Here is a 20,789-nt window from a genome sequence, read left to right as displayed (position 1 = left end):
TTATTAGAAAATTTTGCATAAGATCACACATTTTTCAAAGTAAACTTTAGTGAATTTTACATCACATTTGTCCGTAAAATATGCCTCCAAAGCTTAAAATCGTTGTGGAATATCTTACGAACAAAAGGGATGTAAATTTTACTCTTGTTCAATTTGGAAAATGTAAATGTCATATCGTGTAAAATTTCCAAGTTATTAAAGAAACAACAAAGAATCTATTTCTATAGCAATTTTTTTTATTAATTAATATTTTTATGTCTAAATAAATGGAATCATAAAATTTTTCCATGTAACACCTAGACAAACGGAGCCAAGCAACAAAATATGATAGAAAATTTTACTTGGGAACCCCTTTTTTTGAATTATGGATTAACAAACTTTCCACCAAAAGTAGCATACCCTTTTTTTTTTTTTTCTACTTGGAAGATGATTTGCCAATTTTAATCATGTATTAATATATCTAGAATCCTAGATAGTGGTGTGAATTGGTCACATACAGATTTAATCATATATCTTCTCATTATAATTGGATATCCTCCTTATGTGCCCAAGGATTTTTTTTTTTCTCGGGGCAAGGGTAGACGCTGTAGAAACGCAACCCTAAAACAATGCAGAAGGTAATGGAAAAAACAAAACAAACAATACAAAAGAATTTTACGAGGTTCGGCAAGGTTGCTTACGTCCCCGGAGAGATGAGATCCTGTTTCACTATTAATGGAGAATAAGGTTACATCGCTCGTCCTCACACCTCTCAGTATTGCTTGCATTACAAAGAAAGAAACACTCGCTACAAATATATAGTGAAAAAACCCTAATCTGGTACTTCCTGGATTAAACTGCGATGGAATACAAAACATCGTACACCAACAATCTCCACCTTGGCTTGAATTCTGTTGAGCCCCCTGTAAAGATACCATGTAGACGTCTTTATCCTTATACCTCATTAGAGGTACAAACCCGCACTTGTTTGGTGCGTCCCTCATCTTCAACAATGAGTAATATTAATAAAGTCCAAATATGACTCGAACTTCGCTGTAGTAGCTAGCTTCGTAAACATATATGCAGGATTGAGATCTGTATGAATTTTTCTCAAGTAAATACTGCCTTCTGACACAAGCTCCCTGATCTTGTGAAATCTCACATCAATATGCTTTGTCCTTGCATGAAACACCTGATTCTTTGCAAGATGTATGACACTCTGACTGTCACAGTGTAACACTGTACCTCCTTGCTCCAACCCCAACTCACGAACTAGTCCAGCCAACCAGACTCCTTCCTTGGCAGCCTCAACTACCGCCATGTACTTTGCCTCTGTAGTGGACAATGCAATTGTAGACTGAAGCATCGCCCTCCATGATATAGGTCCACCAGCCAATGTAAACACATACCCTGCAGTAGACCTCCTCTTGTCTAAATCACCAGCATAGTCGAAATCAACATAACCTGCCAATTCTGTAGAACTTCCCTTGCCACTGAACATAACACCTATATCTTTAGTCTTGCTCAAATATCTGAAGATCCACTTAATTGCATTCCAATGCTCCTTCCCTGGATTACTCATGTATCTGCTAACAATACTGACCGCATGAGACAAATCTGGCCTGCTACAAACCATAGCATACATGAGACTCCCAACTGCGCTAGTATAAAGGACCTAAGACATCTGCTCCACCTCCTCATGTGTTGTAAGGCATTCCCTTTCAGATAACTTGAAGTGGCCAGCTAACGGAGTGCTAACCGGCTTAGCCTTTTCCATATTGAAATGCTCTAGCACCTTTTTAATATACCTCTTCTGAGTTAACCAAAGTTTACCTACATTTCTATCTCTAAGGATTTCCATGCCAAGGATCTTCTTAGCAGCATCAAGATCCTTTATCTCAAATTCAGCACTCAACAAAGACTTTAAAGAGACTATATCATGTTTGTTCTTTGCAACAATGAGCATATCATCAACATAAAGCATCAACAAAATAATGGAATTATCACTTGCACTTTATAATAAACACAACTATCATACTCACTTCTTGTGTAGCCAATCTTCATCATAAGGAAGCAAAGCGCTTGTACCACTACCTAGGAGATTGCTTAAGGCCATAAAGCGACCTCTTAAGCAGACAAACATGATATTCCTTTCCCTGCACCTTGAAACCTTTAGGCTGCTCCATGTAAATCTGTTCCTCCAAGTCACCATGAAGAAATGCAGTGTTTTCACATTAAGTTGTTCAAGCTTTAAATCATACATGGCAACCAAAGCAAATAGTAACCTGATCGAAGTGTGTTTCACCACTGGAGAGAATATTTCATTGTAGTCTATCCCCTCCTTTTATGTATAGCCCTTGGCTATAAGTCTGGCCTTATACCTTTCACGCTCCTTCTCAGATGCTGCCTCTTTCTTACGAAAGACCCATTTACACCCAATGATTTTTCTTCCCTTGGATTTTTTCACAATCTCCCAAGTCTTGTTCTTTTGTAGAGACTCCATTTCCTTCATCATAGCTGCCATCCATTTATCATGTTGTGCATCACTCAAAGCATCATGGTAGGAAGATAGATCACCTGTACCTACAGTGAGGGCATAGGCAACTATGTCCTCATACCCATATCTCACAGGTGCTTTGTGAGCACGCTTCCCTTTACCCTTTGCCACAGTATAGGGAACTTCTACTGTTTTCTATTGTCCTGATAAGTCATTTGATGACTCATTCTCTCTTGTTGTTTCTGACTCACCTAACTCCACCTGCACAGTATAATTTTCTTTATTTTCATCAACTGCTTATGAATTGTAATTTGACTTCACCACATGAGACTCATCAAACACAACGTCCCTGCTAACCACAACTTTCGATGAACTTGGATCCCACAACTTGAATCCCTTTATGCCTTTCTTAAAACTAAGAAAAATACACTACTTAGATTTTGAGTCTAACTTGGAACGCTGCGCGCTCCCAACATGTGCATAGGCTGGACAACTAAATATTTTTAGAATAGAATAATCTACTGGTTTTCTTATCCATACCTCTTCAGGAATTTTACAATCAATTACCTTTGATGGAGACCTATTGATGAGGAAATATGCCATGTTCACTGCTTTTGCCCAAAATCTTTTGCTCAACTCTGCATTCAGCCTCATACTCCGAGTTCTTTCTAGAAGTGTTTAGTTCATCCTTTCAGTTACACCATTTTGCTGTGGTGTCTTTGGAACCATGAAGTGACGTGTAATCCCTTCAGCTTTGCACAATTCTAGAAACGGCTTGTATGTGTACTCTCCTCTATTATTTATTCTCAAGTATTTAATTTTCTTTCATGTCTTTCTTTCTACCTTAGCCTTCCATTCCTTAAATTTAGTGAACACCTCACTTTTATGCTTCATGAAGTAGATCCAGACTTTCCTTAAATAATCATCAACAAATGTCACGAAGTATTCTATCCCACCTTTAGATTTTGTTGTTGAAGGACCCCATACATCGCAGTGTACATAATCAAGCACCCCTTTACTCTTATGTTTTGCAATTTTGAAAACTAACTTTGCACTGTTTCCCGAACACACAATACTTGCAGAAGTTCAGTTTACAAGTTTTCACTCCCTTCAACATTTTCCTTTTATGAAGCTCCATCAATCCTCTTTCTCCCATTGCTCTAACTGCATATGCCACAGATAGATATCATCTGTATCAAATATTGCATCAGTAGTCACAGATGCTCCACCTGTAATTGTGCTCCCTATGAGTATATAAGTTTCATGTTAGCTGTCCTTTTATAACAACTATAACACCCTTAATAATTTTGAGAACTCCACCTTCTGTTATGTACTTGCAGCCATTTGAGTCAAGTGCCCCCAAAGATATTAAGTTTTTCCTTAATTCTGGTACATGTCTCACATCTGCTAAAATTCTTACTATCACATCAAACATCTTGATTTTGATAGTGCCTATCCCAATAGTCATGCATACAACATCATTCCCCATTAGGACAGACCCACCATTATATAGTTGATATGTATCAAACCAATCCTTATGTGGACACATGTGATATGAACATTCAGAATCTAAAATCCAAGAATCAGAAGGTTGATTCTTACTTAATGATATACAGAGTACAACTCCATCATCTCCATCTGAACTGTCAACCACGCTAGCTTCCTTAGATGCCTTATCTACACCTTTCTTCTTTAAGTCCGCCTTCCTCTTCAAGCACTCTCTTTTCAGATGACCTTCCTTCTTGCAATAATAATAAGAGACCTTTGTTTTTGTCCCTTTTGATTTCGATTGACTCTTCCCAGATCCCTTCCGATTTGATCTCTCTTTCCTGCTTCTTGTCACCTCCGAAAAGACCTTCTCTTTGATATTTCGTACTACTGACCTTCTTCCTTGTATCATTGGACATTAGGGCAACTGCGACTTCATTCATCTCAAGGGTCTTCTTCCCGTATAAGAGAGTCATTACTAGGTGATCATATGATTCTGGGAGCGACGACAACAACAGTAACGTCTTGTCTTTATCCTCGATCTTAACCTCCAGGTTTGCAAGTTTACTTACGATCTGATTGAACATGTTAAGATGCTCTAATAGATCTATACCTTCCTCTATCTGTAGAGAATACAATTGCTTCTTCACGAACAACTTGTTCGCTAAGGACTCATGTAAATGCTTTCATGTTTCACCCATAACTGCGATGCAGATTCAATACTCACAACATATTGTAGGGCATTATCAGAAAGATTTAATCGAATAACAATTACCGCCTTTTCCTCCATCTCTTCTCAATCTTCGTCAATAATTTTATAGGTTTCTTCGACTTCCCCAACAACGTTTTTACCAAACCCTGCAGTATCAGAAAATCCTTCATCCTTTGACGCTAGAGGGTGAAATTGTTCTTCCCATTAAAACTCTCGATATCATACTTGACATTCGATTCCTTCCCTACCATCGTGATAGTAAACCTTAGAAAACGGAAACCTAGAGTTCTGATACCAATTTATAAAAACACAGCCCTAAAACGATGCAGAAGATAATGAAAAAGACAAAACAAACAATACACACGAATTTTACGAGGTTCAGCAAGGTTACCTACATCCCCAGTGAGATGAAATCTTACTTCACTATCAATGGAGAATAGGGTTACAACGCTCGTCCTCACACCTCTTAGTATTACTTGCATTACAGAGAAAAAAAACCCTCGCTACAAATATATAGCGAAAAAACCCTAATCCGATACTCCCTGGATTAAACTGCGACAAAATACAAGACATCGTACACTAACAGAGGCATCTATAACTTTCCCAGAGCTGGTGGCTCAATGACTAGGGGATTCAGACAGGGAGTAGCCAAGGCCCTTTTCCAATGGGCAAGGAGAGGCATGGCATAGAACAACGCAACCAATGAGGTGCAACAAATGATTTTGCAAATAGTAGAGAATGCTAGTGTACCCTCCACTGGTCGCTTAGAGAACCTTTTCCCATATATACATTTCTTGACCATATATTTTTTGCAAAATGTTTTCCTTCACCCATAGTGAGGCGGCTCAGCAACAAATCCAAGGTCACCACTACTCCCCTTACGTGTTAAGGTTTGAAATACGCTTCACTATCCCTTGACACCCACCCAAGCACAATAATGGCCATCGGTGAAGAAAGAACTCCTTCAAGAACTCCTTCACCGTTGCTTAAGGACAACCCGATCCTATATATTTTTTCTTTTAATGGAAATAGAAACCAAGTTAAATCGAGAGAAATATATTGTTCCTGCTTAGAATGTCTAGCTTGTCTGGCTAACCTATGAGCCACAAAAATATAATGCTTATCCTTCTTAACAATAGATACAAAACCAACATAATTCATAAGAGTAGAAATGTCCAACAAGAAGGTAAACACCTCCCAAGGGCCAGCCCATTCTGGTTCCCTGCATAAGCCATATCAATAGTTCAGTACTATCAGTCCAGACCTCTAGTCTCTTAAATCCCTGCTCCTTTGACCATCACAAACCAAGTAGAAGTCCTCTCTTGACTTCCAAATCCTGGGTGCTCTCTGAAAAACCATATTACATAGTAACAAACAGAAATTGAGAGTTAAACAGCAAAATAGACACCCCCCAGCTTCTCCAGTAGAAGGGTTAAAACTGCCATCACATATCACAATGGGATAAACCACAAATGACAGCCTTTTTAATTCATTTAAGAGTAGGAAACATTCCCTGGAAGAATCATATTCAACAGCATAGCAGTCATTAGCCCATTTGGAAATCTCTAGAGGGTAAAGCTTTTGACCAGCATATATTTGTACACAATTGTGGACAAGCAGTATCAACATTAATGGTAAGCTTCCAATTTAACAATTAGGCCACATGAATGAATCAAATTCAAGAAAAATCATTTATCAGCCAACTTCTCCCAAACACCATATAAATGAACCCAAGTCCAGTGGATGACCTATTGCCCATCAAATTTGGCAGCAGGCTAATCAATAGGACATCCTGTTTATCTAGTGGTTGGTGCAAGATTCTCATTTCGACCACTTGTATTGCTATACCATAACATCAAGAAATTGTGGAATCCCCTTCCACAGATATTAATATCATATAAATGCAAAAAAAAAAAAAAAAAAAAAAAAAAAAAAAAAATCACATTCATAGCACTAGAAACAGACTTCCCATGCATGCACAAATCCACTAAAAGATATTGATATCATGAAGACTATGATATGATTAAGAGGAAAGCAAAGGAGATGACCTCATCACTAAGACCTTGCAAGGAAATCACCCTTCAATTGGAACCAAGTTTTCCAATTCAAAACAAGTTAGACATGTCCACAAATAGTAGCAGAATTACGGAGGTTGAATCCATCCAGTGCACTAGGTGCCCAGCTACCGGCAAAAACCATAACTTGGATCTCCTGGGCATTTCAACCGGTCTTCCCACCCCAACTCCCAACCTTCACATTCTGCATTTCCTCTGTGCAACCACATGGCGAGAAAACTGGACCAGTTGATCCATTCAAGGTCAAATAATATAAACCCAGCCAAAAGAGTAAAAAAAACAAAAGGGGAGGTGGGCTTAATTGCAATTAATATATAATTAGCAAGAAGAACAGCATAAATACCAATAAAAATATGCATCTTGTAAACATTGTTCCAATCATCAGTCTAATCAAGTACAGAAATTGGCAAAAGGTAAGCTCTCCACCGTTTCCACTGGAAGACTTGCCATACACAAATCATCCCGTCCCTGGCTGTGTAAGCATTTTGAGTGTATCAGACCATGAATGAAAGTGAGGGAGGAGAAACTTCAAAAACATACAAACAGGGAGCTGGAATTGATTAGGAAGACGTGACACGTTATCACTAAGTTAGTTGATGATGCTACCAATAACATAGAGAAACAAAACTTGCAGAGATGTCATAATATTTTCAGCTGAGAAGAGCATATAGGTTGATGAATATAACTTTCTTGTCCCTCACTTATCCTCTTATTGGATTGTCCAGGACGCAGTTATCTACTGATATAGGGACCTGGCAGCACATCATTTGAAATTGGCTAATCCCTGCAAAAGAGAGGAGAGAGTCAGCAATCAATAGCCATCAAGTCAATTCCCCAATGGAATCTAACATTCTCTCGTAAAAAAAAAAGGTATTTCCTTTATAATGGACAAGATTCAAAAATGAAACATATTGAGGAGTAGGAGATCTTTCAAAATAGATGCACAAGTTTAATTTTGGCATTTGATTGTGATGCTAATTTTCAGGGGTGAGGTACAATCAGAGGTCATCATGCATCTATGACAAGTGAAAGAACTATCAGCTAAAATTTACATTAGACAATAGACATTAATGCCATTTTGCCAGCCCCATTATATTTGATACAAAAATCAGCATGGGTGAGGTAAATAAAAAGAATAGTTGAAGAGGGGTTTGATGGAGGTTAATTATCAATAGTCAAGCAATAAAGAACCAAATCCCATCCACTACCTATCCGAGTAGATATAATTGGCAGGGAAAACACCTAGAGGCAAAGATAAAGGTACACAACAAGATTCATATAAAAACCAATATGAATCCAGATTAACGGTTATAATGTACTAGAATAACTTCATTTTAGTAAATTTAAGCAGTATTATGAGAAATCTGAATCAGCATCACACATTAATCCATGTTGTCACTCCTTAAGACTCATCTATGCTTATATATATATATATATATCATCCTACATCAGAGGACCAGACAAAAAGCAAAGGTAGCCATAGGAAAATAAACCTATTCTGGTATCTCCATATGATCCCAAAAGCCCATAATACTATGAAGCAAGAGTTCTCCATGAAGCTAGTTTCAACTAACTGTGTCAAACTACTCATAAAAGTCATAGTTTCAGTTTGGATTTACTCTCTTATTATATTTTTGGTCAAATGTTTCACAATAAATTTGTAACACTCCAGTGCTTTTGCACCACAGGTCAAGATAGAACGTGGAAGGGTTCTGCCGTATTAGGAAGCTGCCATAAAAACGATCACCAAGCATTTTGAACAATATTCCATTTCAGGACTCGTGGTAATTGACTCTTAAGTAGTTCGGGTAAGGCTTAGTCTACAGTTTCTGAGTTCCTCAAGCAGTTAAATAGTTTATTCTAGATATGAAGCAGACCACCACATGTAAAATGAAGGAAGTTGGAATTAGCATGTTGAAACACTCATCGTTTTATTGGCATGGTCATTAGAACCCAAGCATACCAAATACATAGAGAGTATGAGTATCATTAAAGTACCACCCAATGAAATTAATCTCGACCCTCTACTCATGTGAGCAAGCCTGTTAAATGATTACTTTTTGGGATAAGCACCAGTTAATGAGGACTAAGTTTAACACATCAATTTATGCCCAAAATTCCAAAATACAGCAAGCAAACAATTAATATACAAGTTGCCAGCTAATATAACAGAAGTTTAGAAAGAAGTTAGTTGTTATGGCAAAGGTAAGAGATTTTGCTTTCCATTTAAAGAATAGGATTATTACCAGTACTTAATCATGCCATCCCAGCCACAGGTTGCCACTTTGCTTTGTTCCAGTGGATGCCACTCACAGCCAATACATACACCTTCATGACACTTTAGAGTTCTGAAGACTTTGCAACTTTTCCAGTCCCAAAACCAGCATTTTCCCTCGCCATCCCCTGACATGACAAACCGTCCATCTGGTGAGAAATTGACTTGACAGGCATAACCAGCCACAATGTGTCCTGCAAATCTCTTTTTCTTGTTGAGCTGAAACCTCTCCCTCGTGCTGTAGATAAGAATCTGATTGTCCAAACTCTGAGCAGCAAGCCAATTTGAATTAGGGTGAAGGGAAATCGATGGCATCGAGTGCATATGAGGTTCACTGATGTACTTAATAACGACAGGAATACCAAATTCCCACACTCGGAGGGATTTGTCATCACTTGATGTGACAAACCTCCTGTTATTGTCCACAAATGTAATAGTATTCACCGCACCCAAATGTTGATCGTATTCTTGGGTGATCTGTCCAGTGTTCATATCCCACTGGACAATCTTCTTATCACTCATTCCAGCCAGAAGGATGTTTTGCTTATCATCATCTGGGTTGAGCTTAACAACATAAGGGATCTTCCCAGTAGAAAATGTCAAAATCACCTTCCCAGTCTCTGTATCCCAATACTTGATGTTTTTATCGTAACCAGCACTCAAAAATTTTGTCCCATCATTCGAGAAGGAAATGTCACGAACAGCCTTTGAATGGCCCATGTATGTCCGCATGCACTTTCCTGAGTTGAAAACATCCCATATCTTGACTTTGTTATCCATTCCTGCTGAGAGGAGCAAATGTCCGGACTTTGGAAAGAACCGAATTGCCGATACACCTTTTGTGTGCCCACTCCATGTGTGAACCCACCGCTTTGGTATATAACAATGATCGTTTGTGGCCTTGGCATCTTTTGGAGGAGCAATCCAGGACCTACCCTGGTAGTCCTGTTCCTCCTTCCCATGAAAAGTACTCTTATCAGTGACATGCTCAGTCTTATCACCTCCTCCACCCCTCTCCTTCTCAGCCTTCTTCACTGCATGCTCCTCTGCATACTTCTTCTGCTCTTCTGTCAGTTCTATCTGCAATCCTTCCTTCTTCCCAGCCCATGGGCTCTTACGGTTCTTCTTTAGCCACTCTTCTGAAGCGGGGTTGTCTACCTCAGACATATCAACATCACCACCTGAATCATCAAGCTCCTCATTCTCCTTCAATTCTTTCTTTCTCTCAAGCTTTCGCTTCTTCTGTTCATTCTGTGGAATATTATAAACAGAAATCCCATCGTTTTTCTGCAAGGCCTCCAAATCGCCAACATAATTGTTCCCTGCTGATGCCGCAGGATCAGCAGCATATCCATACTTGTGGAAGGTATTATACTGTTCATCAAAGATGAAGGGTTCTATTGCTGCATTCTCCACAAATCCTAACTTGTGATTTCTCATGCCCTGGGCAACACCATCCTTTGCATAGGGGTGTGCAGGGCCATAAATTGGGGCCCAGAGCTGGTCATATGTAGGGTTGAAACCTACAACATGCTGAGCTGGATCAATCGGTTTGTGGAGTGTTCGATTTGTCTTGGCAACAGTGAGGGCTAGATGGTGTCATCGACCTTTGGAGCTGAGGTTTTTGAAGGTAAAGAAATTCGAGGAGGAGATGAGTCTGGTGACGAAGGAGCAGATGATGTTGATGTAGGTTTTCGTCCTTCATCATCATCACTTTTCTCCACATAGCTTTGGAGCAAATCCATAGCTGCTTCACCAAGTTTGATATATGTCAGAGGCTATGAATTAAAGAAAGAGAAGATGGCCTATTATACCTGAAAAATAGGGAATAGAATATCGAAGGAAGGAAAATCTGTAAGACTAACAGACAAGCACAAGCAAGTATGCATCAAGTAAACAGCACAGGACAGTTTGTGTCGCAACAATTTTGCCCGTAATTGGAAAAGAAAAGATTCATAGATTTGTCAGAGAAAGACATTTGAAGTTAGAGAAAAGTTCAAGAAAAACGCTACCATCTCTAATTTAAAGCAAGGAGGGAAAACAAATCTGGTTTGAAATTAACACGATTTCAAAACTCAGAATTGGATAAATCGAATCGGCTGATCTGAATTGGGATTTTCCAGTCCCAATTGATCAGGCGATCCGATCCGGGTCAATCCGGATTGGCTCAATTCATTGATTCTTGCAACTCAAATCATCCTCCACAATAAATTCATCATCGTCGTCGTTGTCGTCCTCCTCATCATCATCATCATCAGACTGTTAACACTAAATTCTGCAACCAACAAATGCTCCTCCCAATTACACTTCTCCCACGTTCTCTGTCAAAATACCGACTCTCTGCTTCATCTCCATTCCCCACCCCCCTTCTTGAGGCCACATCTCAGTATCAGCAATCATCCTTCCGCCATCAGTTTCAGTGTCGGCTTCAACCAGAGAGTTCTCAGAGGGCCATTTGTTGACCAAGGAGAGGAAGGATCCCTACGTTTCTGAGGAATTGTTTTCTTTTTTATTTTTAATGGGTTCCGTCATTCCATGGGGACCTTCTATACTTAGGGTTTCTCCCATTGTCAGAGTAGCCACCCGTTCAGCAACATGCAAAGAGGAAGAGGAAGAAGAAGAAGAAGAAGAAGCAGAAGAAAAAGCCCAAGAGAAGGGTCTGAATATGAAAAAATAAGGGCTCTGGAGAAGGAAACAATAGCTTGAGAGAAGAGTGAGAGCATAACCAAACTTAACCATCAATTATGAGTGGAAGTTCGAATAATTTAGCCATTGCTAAAGATGATTGTTTTCTACAACAGTGAAGAATTGAACCATTGTTATCTAAAATCTATTCCTCTTCCTCTCATGACTGATCTGGGGTATGCTCATCCCAAGTCACATGAAATCCCCAAAGTTGAAGTCCCAGGGATACATCGGTTTTCCGGTGCCAAGATCTGGTAAATTTTTCCCGGTGTCAGACCTTGTAGTTGGAGAAGGTGAGCATGGCCTAGATTAGATTCAAGGCATTGACATTGCTTTTGAGGATGAGGAATTGATCGGAGGGTCGACGATGCAAGAAAAAATACTTTTCGAAGTTGAAGAAGATAAACCCGACTTAAATTTTTTGGGGAAAGGTTCTCTAAGCAAGCGGGGTAGGATGGAATCTCCCATGCCACCCTACAGCCCCATGATTATTCACAGTACAATCTTCATCTCTACATCTTAACCGTTGAATCCATTCTGATGTTGCAACCCATTCTCCCCACCCCTGCCTCACTCTCTCTCTCTCTATCTCCAACTTCCCGCTCACAGCCAGAAACAATGTTGCTGCATCTCCCCTTCCCCTCTTCCCTTGCTATCTCTCCCTCACAATGTCTTATTTTGTTTCTTCAAAATCTAGAGAATCAATGGAGCACCCAAGATAGAAGTCGTCAACGATTTACAACCCCCATGGAGATATAGTAGGGAGAGCATGGTATATTAGATCCAGAAGATCCTAATCGGCTGGAAGCAAGATCAACCAAGAGCTTCAATGGCCTGCCAGGGGCCAACACAGAAACCAAATCATATATAGCCAGGGCCACAAGTAGAACCCAGATCGTCCATTCAGGCAACTTGGAAAACCAAGTGACCACAATTATCCCAAGAAGAACCATATAGCCTTGATGCTTCCTTTGCTCTCGGAGAGCTGATTCGATTCTCTCTCATTTTGTAATTCATCCAACCGGGGGGGGGGGGGGCCAAAAAGGAAACAAAATAAATAAGAACAATATTCAATCAAACAAATAAAAATCCATAAATTTCTTCGCACAGTAAATTAGTCACAAGAAGAAAAACAAAGAAAGCTCAAAATGAGAGATGACCGATCCCTCCTCAAACTTCAAAGACGTCGCAACTTAGAGTGGAGAAGGGAGGAGATGAAGAAGAAGAAGATGAAAGAAAGATGGATTGAAAGGCCGACAATTCTGAAAGATCGTGAGTTCTTTTCATTCCTTGCAGTCATCTTAATGCAAGTCTTGCACCTTCTTCAATTCTTGCCCTGTCTGTAATTCTCTTAAGGTGGGGAGCATGGAGAGAGATGGAACAGTATTGACCCAGAAATGCAAAATGGATTGAAGGGCTAAAATCTTTTTTTCCCTCATCCTTTGGTTAGTAGAGTGCTGGTGTAGGGGAGTGTCACAGATTCGATTCCACACTGTAGGCTCAGAGAACCCACCTTTATTATTATTTTGTTGACCGATCGACCCCATTTGTAGATCAACTAGAAGAATCGGCTGGAATCTCCAGCAGATTCAAATCAGAATCGGATTGGAATTGACTGGCAATGATTCTGGACACGTTAACCTCCTTGGAATTCAAGCTAAAACCAAAAAGTAAAGTAATACCATGAACAATGCCTCCAACAGTCAGTTGAGGATATGAGCAATGGAACAAAAGAATTTGTTGAATGCAAAGCCATAGAAGTGAACAAAGGCTTCTTGCTCACGCATAAAGCACGCATCCTCACTGAAACACAAACTCTTGCTCACTAAAGCAACACTACACCAGTAGACCAAATTCAAGAAATAACCATCAAGTCCAGCATGACTACCGTCCCACCCTGAAATTCAAACACTCACTGTTTAGTCTGGACAAGCAATTTGGCTCTTTCGGAACATGCATTCCTACTAGGAAATGAATATTCGCTCACAAAGAAGAAATTTCTCTATTAAATCAAAATTCAAACACTTGGGCTCCACCTGGTTGCTAGTAAAAGGAAGGGAAGGGGAGTGAAATTGATTTGAAACCGAACAAAAATTGCAATCTTATTTGTGTAATGTGTAGCTTACCAAAAACTCTTATCATATTTGGTAATTATACTTTTAGACCGAATCTGACTTTAATTATTCAACTTGAAGGTATTTGGTTGAAAAGTAAAATAATATATATATATATATATATATTTTAATCATCAAATTTGGAATAATTTTGAGTAGTTAAGTTCTGATTTAATTTCACTTCCCATCCCTTTATTTCCCCTTGTAACCAGACGGAGCTTCGCTCATGCGAAATCCAACAAGAAATCCAGCCCACAAATGCTTGAATGAAGAGAAACACTTGCAAACGAAGTCATAAATTTCTTTAGCGAAAAACCGAGAACCCCAAGAACGTCATTAAGCCCAAAATCATAAGCTCCCCATGGAGAAAACAATTCAATTGGTAGATAAACTCTGCCTTCATTACGTTGTCTAATCCTTAGAAATCCTTTAGTCTAGGTTAGATATTTAAGCCCTGTATGTCCTAATTAAAAAGAGATACTCGTTTAATAATGTAGCAAATGTTATCAAAGAAAATGAAGGATAAGAAAATAAGTAGAACCGAATCCATTATCAGAAGCTGCATCCTTTGAACAACAAACAAACACAGAAACCAACAAAAAGAGAAACAGAGAATCGATTAAACCAACCTGTCCACGCTACTTCGTTGAATCGGGGTTGATTCAAAAGCTGTTCTTTGTGCTCCTATGGGGCAAGTTCTTCGGCTTCCTACATGAATTTGCAGATCTCGGAGCCTATTCTGTCTCTGCTCAGCGGTTTTCCCGTGAAAACTGAAGAATCTTCCAAGGGTTTCTGTAAACTTGTATGGGTGTTATGGTGCGAACTGTGAAGCTTACTCTCACTAAATTTACACGTGTTGATTATAATAGAAGAGGACCCACTATTGTATATGTTCATCCATCGGTTTCGATCTTGGATCTGTGATATTCCAAAACACCCACCGGTGCCTTTTTGCTTCTCTTTATTAGCTAACAAGTATGATAGGCACTTTTCTTGCGCTGTAGAGGATATGAATTATGGGCTTACCATCGTTCTGAAAAAAAAAAAAAAAAAGTGTGTATCCAATGGACAAGACTCTCGTAGGTAACAAGGTCTGGGGGTTGAGAACTACGTTACGTAGTCGTATCTTGAAAATGTCAAGAGGCTGTTTCAATCGCTTAACCACTAGATTGCAATGTTTGTACCTTCGTTCTGCAATAGTCATGTTAATTGATGTATTAAATGTTGAAAGTGTATCAATCAAATCAATTATTAAAGTGTTTGATAGCATTTAAGTTTGCATGATATGTAATTACTCTCGTTCTCTATAGATCTTCTTAACCTAAAAATTGTCCACACCTAGTTACATGATTTGTTATTTTGTATGACAAGTAATGACTTTGGTTCTCCATAGATCTTAACCTAAAAATTGTTCACACCTAGGTACATGATTTGTTGTTTTGTTTATATGGTCATCTCGCCTTAAAGATTCCATATGTATGTACATTGAACTAGATCACATGTGAATCTTGAATAGATCAACTACTGTCAATTGATTAAGGAACAATATTTTCATTAGAGACTTACGATTGCTCCCCAAGGCCTTAATCATTGCCATTAGACTTGATGGATTTTGATGTACCAAATATTGATGTCTCTCAAATCTATATGTGCATTGGATTCATAGTGTTTGACTATGAACGGAAGTGATGTTCAACATGGAATCCACATTCAAGGGATCGGAAGAATATCAAGAGACATTATTTTGGCCTTGTGAAGCATATTGCCCCCAACATTTATGCAATGTGCCTCATTTGCCTCACACATGATGTCTGCTCATTATGCCTTAAGGTTTCCCTTTACTATTAAGGTGAGTCTTCAAGTATCAATCACACACACCTTTAGAAACTAATTTGTCATCTAAACTGTAAGCCTTACTATCTGCTACCTTGTTCTGCTGCACAATAGCATTAAGCCTCAAGGTGTTTCCACAGCTACTTCTTTCCTTACCACATCAATCCAGAGTCATTTTTGGCATTCCCCTTCGCATTTTATAACCTTCAACTTGCAATATATATCATAATTTATGCAATTATGATTATGTGCTTCCTAGTCTTGCAAGCTATCCAATTCAACAACCTCAGGTGAGTTCCGATGTGCCAAACCATATTGCAGTGAAGAAATTGTATTAATAGATAAGGCAAAACACTCAAAGAAGGTAAGTTAAACTAAGTAACTAAAACAGTATAAGCCTAAGATGGGAAGAGAGAAACATCTATGTATCTTTATTACACAGTATTAGTTACGTAGGAGACACCGATCAAAATATACTAGTAGCTCTATTACATTGTAAACAATATAATAATTTATATACAAGATGGATAGATACAAGATCATATGATGCCAGATTTCCTACATTTAATAAGAAATTAAACAAAACAAGCTTCTTTTACCTCAAAACTGTTGAAAACTTGCTATTACTAATTCAAAATGGTCACTTGATCAAGTTTCTGTTTGTATACATTGTTTTAACATTTCTCATTAAGTTAAACATCTATCTTTAGATGTAAATTGAATGAAGAATCAATTTTTATCAAGTGGTCTTTCATAGATTTTGTTCACTTTCTTGATCATGTTGAGAACAGTTTTAAGAACCATTCTTGACAAAAGCAATGTTTAAATGCAGAGGCAAACAATGCTGAAGGTTGCAACCCGGATGAAGATTAAAACTGAGAAAGCCCTTTATGCTATCTACATTTGTTGTTTTGGAAAGGTTCCTCTGCCATGCTCTTAATGCAGTTTTCCCCTCAGTTGGACAATCTGAGATAGGTAGGATTTTGGAGCCAAGGCAAAGAAGACTGCTGAAGGTGCTGAAGATGAAACTTCTTTCCTCTGAGCCTAAAACCTCATCAGGAGCAGCATTTCCCCCTTTGTAACCCCCCCCCCACCATGCTCTTAATGCAGTTTTCCCCTCAGTTGGACAATCTGAGATAGGTAGGATTGTAGGAGCAAAAAGATTGCTGAAGGTACTGAAGATGAAAAAAGTTCTTTCCTCTGAGCCTAATAAAACCACATCAGGAGCAGCACTTCCCCCTTTGTAACCACCCACCCCTCCCAAAAAAAAAAAAAAAAAAAAAAAAAAAAAAACCATGCTCTTAATGTAGTTCTCCCCTCAGTTGGAAAATCTGAGATAGGTAGGATTGTTGCAGCCAAGGCAAAGAAGATTGCTGAAGGTGAAGATGAAAGTTCTGTCCTCTGAGCCTAAAGCCTCATCAGGAGCAGCACTTCCCCCTTCTATTTTGGTTTCATGTAACACTTTTAGTAACTGGGTCTGATTGACCAAAACCATTTGCTTTTTGACACAAGTGATGGCCATGGTAACACAGAGGAGAGAAGGAAAATAATGGTTTATCCACCAAAAAAGTAGCTTTCTAATTGGTGTAGAAATGGATTATTAAAGAATTTGGAGTTGCAGTAAACTAACTAGTCATTTCCCAGTCACCTAAAAACCCCCCTTTTATTTTCACTTTGTCGAAAAAATCAAAGATATTGTGCTACATTTAGGTATAATTACATACTTCATTCTTAAGACATTATAGTAGAATGCAAGTGACACCAAAAATATTGGTTGGCAATCTTCAACGGCATATAATCAGAGTTCACAAAACACTAAGGGATACAGAGACTCATTAGGCATTGCCTCATATTAATTAGAATACAATCATTACATCTGATCAAGCTCTGATCAAGCAAGGACTGGACACACACTGCTTAGTTAAAATTCAAGGATTCTTCATCTTGATTCTCAACTTCCTAGCTATTTGTGCTGCTTTACCATGAACTGGCCTCTTACTACTATCGCACTGTTCAACTTCCACCCAGTTGATAACCTTGATTATAAGAGATTGTGATACTTTCCGCACATCACTATCTGCTGTTCCTCTCGATTTCTTCAGACCTATATCCAGTGCTTTCTCTAAGAAGTCCATAAACCAATTTCCAGCTTCTGTTTCGATCTGTTTGCCCAATTTAATTGTATTGTTGAAGCTGCAAGGAGCTAGTGGTTCCTTATTCTCATCATTCTCCAAGGTAGCTTTAGAGGGCAATTTTCCAGTTGGGGTGGATCCACCAATCCTTTCCAATGAAGTTTTCTGGTTCAAGATTGATCTCAGATGCTTCACAGGGGTTGCCTTGACATCGCTTCTTTCAGGCAACGCTGCTACTGATTTGTATAATGCTGATCTTCTCTTTGATGAATTCAAATCTGATTGCTTGTTTTGGTCTATTGAGTTATTTTCATGAAAGATGTTGGAATCTTCTTCAGCTTGTTTCGTTGTCTGCTTGGCAGTTGGTGTTTCAACCATTTCATTACATGTAGCAGCTTGAATTGACTCCATGTCTCTCACTGCTTGCATGATTTGTTGATGGAACTCCAGAAACTGATTAAAACAGTCAGCTGGAGCATCTGGTTTTGCCTTTTTTGCTAAATCTGAAAACATCCTATAGGAAGAAAAATAATAGAAACCTCATTAATCCACTAAAAATTCCAGAGAGGGAAAGGAAAAATGAATAGACTTTTTCAAAAAGCTCAGTACCTGAGAGCTCGTACTACACTTTCGGTTGCAGTGGCATCTCTTAGTGCTTGAAGAGCAATTTTCTGAGCTGTTTCTCTCTGCTGAATAGCTTCCTATCATGTGCAAAGTTAAAAAGTCAACGACTTTGAAATGGATTGTTCACCAATGGCCATGCCTGAAAGATCTCACAATTTATAAAGTTACCTTTCCAAGAACACTAAGTTTTGCAGGTAAACGCATGGGCAGACTGTCACCATTCTTGGAGTTAGGGTTACCAGACTGAGATTGCTGTTGAAAAGTCCCATTGGAATTTGATTTGTTCTGTTCTTCCCCAGCCTGATTGAAAGATGTCCCTACTCTCATATTTCTTAATCTGGGAGGGGGAGTTGAACTCTTCTTTTCCTGGGCAAGCAAAATAGACATGTAACAATTTAGTTCCTCTACAAAACATGTTCAAGGAAAATTAACTGGGACTCAGTTCAGTGCCTGCAAGTTCTTTTAGGAACAGACTAGCTTTACAGTGAGTATTACTGAAGAGGAAAATGTACCTACAGTGTTGTTGAAGGGACTTTTTGGGATCCTTGGCTCTCGTTCGCACACACTCTTGCTCCTTGTTACTTTCGAGGCAGAAGAAGGGGCGACGACACAGCTCTTTCTGATGGAGTCCGGGCTTTCTCCTCTTGTAACTTTTGACGCAGAAGAAGGGGCGATGACACAGCTCTTTCTGATACATTCAGGGCTTTCTCCTCTTGAATCCGACATGTTAGACCAAAGCCCACCCACTGAAGATCTGATAACCATGCCTGGGTTTCCATCCTTGACCATTCTCCCTCTGATCAGGGGAGAATTCGGAAAATTTCCCCCGGTTCTCATTGGACTTGGCCTCTCTTTTTTTGGGGTAGTCTGTTCAAAGTTTAGAGGGATTGTTTTCATAACAGGAGATGATGAAGCGACCTCAGCTGAACAATCCCAAGAACCTCTTCTGTGTGCAGAGAGTTTGGAATTAAGGGATCGCTGTTCAAATTTGTCTCCATTTTCTCTGAGACTCGTTATCGGCTCAGGAGTGCCCACAAAAGGGTGTCGACCAGGAATAGGCTTTGTGCCTTTGATGATTGGAACAGGCGAACCTGGCTCCAACCTATCCACATAGATGAACTGACCGAGCTGCATTTTGTTGCTGAGAACAAGATCATCTTGGTCAAAAGGGAGGCTGACATAAATTGAATGTGAAGAATCGGAGACCTTTATGTAAAAACCCTGTTTAGGCCAGAGACTCTTCTCATCGAGATCTGCTGGTACGATATCTGTCACTTGCAGGATTGAGCTCCTGTGCTCACCCGTAGGTTTAAGCCCCGTGTTCATCCCATTGAGAAGCTTCAATAGAATTCCAGGAGCCAGCGCCGCCATGATCTTCAGGTTTGACAAAGATCCAAAATAACGTTATTCGGATTTTTCTGGGAAGATTAAAGACGATCGAGGTTGGAAACAATTACCAAGACAATTCAGAGAATTGGGTCTTAACCCAAATTCAAAAAGAAAAAAAAAGTACAACAAAAAATGCAGAAGAAAATTATGGAGTTGTATATCAGAAGAACCTAAAGAAACTCAAGAATTTAACGTGGAAAAAGGCAATCCTGAGTAAGAAAGTGATTACCTCAGAACATAATCGGGTCTTGACTTTTAATCTGAACAAAATAGATGTTTGCGGTTAAGGAAGAGACCAGCAGGAGAATTTCCCAGAGACGCTTGAAGAAATTGACGGAAAAAAAAAACTCGTCATGGATGAATCACCCAAGAACTACTTTGAAATTTAGAACTTTCCATTTCTGTGAAACTTCTACTCTGGCAAGAAACAGAGCAGGAGAGAGACAGGGTTTTACCTTTGTTGCGGAGAGTTGGGTTTTAAATTTTGGATTTTGGAACGTTGCAGCAACGGTCATATTTTGGTGCTTCTCTATGATTTTGAATCAAAGGGAGATGAAGGGGACCAAAGGTCCAAACAAACCCGTAAGGACTGAAATTGAAAGATTGGGGTGCTTAATGACAAACGTGTCCAATTGATATGTCAACGAGCTTTTAGCTGTACCACCGTTGAGGATGAGATCGTTATATTGGTATTAGCGCAGACTATTTTCGTCATCTGGGAAAAGAAGAGTCGAAGTACTTTATTCACGACAAAGGCGCGGTGTATGGGGACTACGGAGTGGTGCGGACCCATCGTGACACTTGATGGCTCAGCGCCTCAGCGCTACAATGAGGACGTGTCGTGAACCGTTGGATTTAGTGATGTAATATGGCTAACGGATACCTACCTAGGATTAGGTTCTGCAACAGGTTGGGTTGGGCAGGGCTTTTGAAAGCCCCAGCCCAATTCTGAGTTCCCTTAGTTGGGCCCAGCCCTGATTAAGGAG

General features: G+C 39.3%; 2 protein-coding genes across 3 annotated transcripts; both read right to left on the bottom strand.

Annotated features, from left to right (window-relative positions):
• Positions 1–8,993: 8,993 nt before the first annotated feature.
• On the bottom strand, positions 8,994–14,655 carry LOC122079683 (pre-mRNA-processing factor 17-like). The gene is given in 3 exon segments (XM_042646357.1): positions 8,994–10,621; positions 10,624–10,773; positions 14,455–14,655. Coding segments are annotated over 2 exon segments (1,776 nt in total). The 5' UTR covers positions 10,772–10,773; positions 14,455–14,655.
• Positions 14,656–17,428: 2,773 nt separating this feature from the next.
• LOC122077783 lies at positions 17,429–20,244 on the bottom strand. Of its 2 annotated transcripts, none has more exons than XM_042643654.1 (5): positions 20,033–20,244; positions 18,931–19,832; positions 18,583–18,780; positions 18,400–18,491; positions 17,429–18,304 (listed from the first exon to the last, which is right to left on the bottom strand). In XM_042643654.1, the coding sequence occupies exons 2-5, from the start codon at positions 19,783–19,785 to the stop codon at positions 17,587–17,589; spliced, it is 1,863 nt and encodes a 620-aa protein (XP_042499588.1). In that variant the 5' UTR covers positions 19,786–19,832; positions 20,033–20,244; the 3' UTR covers positions 17,429–17,586. The 2 variants fall into 2 exon arrangements, with proteins under 2 accessions (XP_042499588.1, XP_042499589.1); XM_042643655.1 differs by having other exon boundaries at positions 18,931–19,788.
• Positions 20,245–20,789: the final 545 nt, after the last annotated feature.

The sequence above is a fragment of the Macadamia integrifolia genome, chromosome 5 (assembly GCF_013358625.1).
Source record: "Macadamia integrifolia cultivar HAES 741 chromosome 5, SCU_Mint_v3, whole genome shotgun sequence".
NCBI lineage: Eukaryota > Viridiplantae > Streptophyta > Magnoliopsida > Proteales > Proteaceae > Macadamia > Macadamia integrifolia.
Note: the sequence above shows the minus strand (reverse complement) of the source record. Positions and strands in the feature narration are given on the sequence as shown.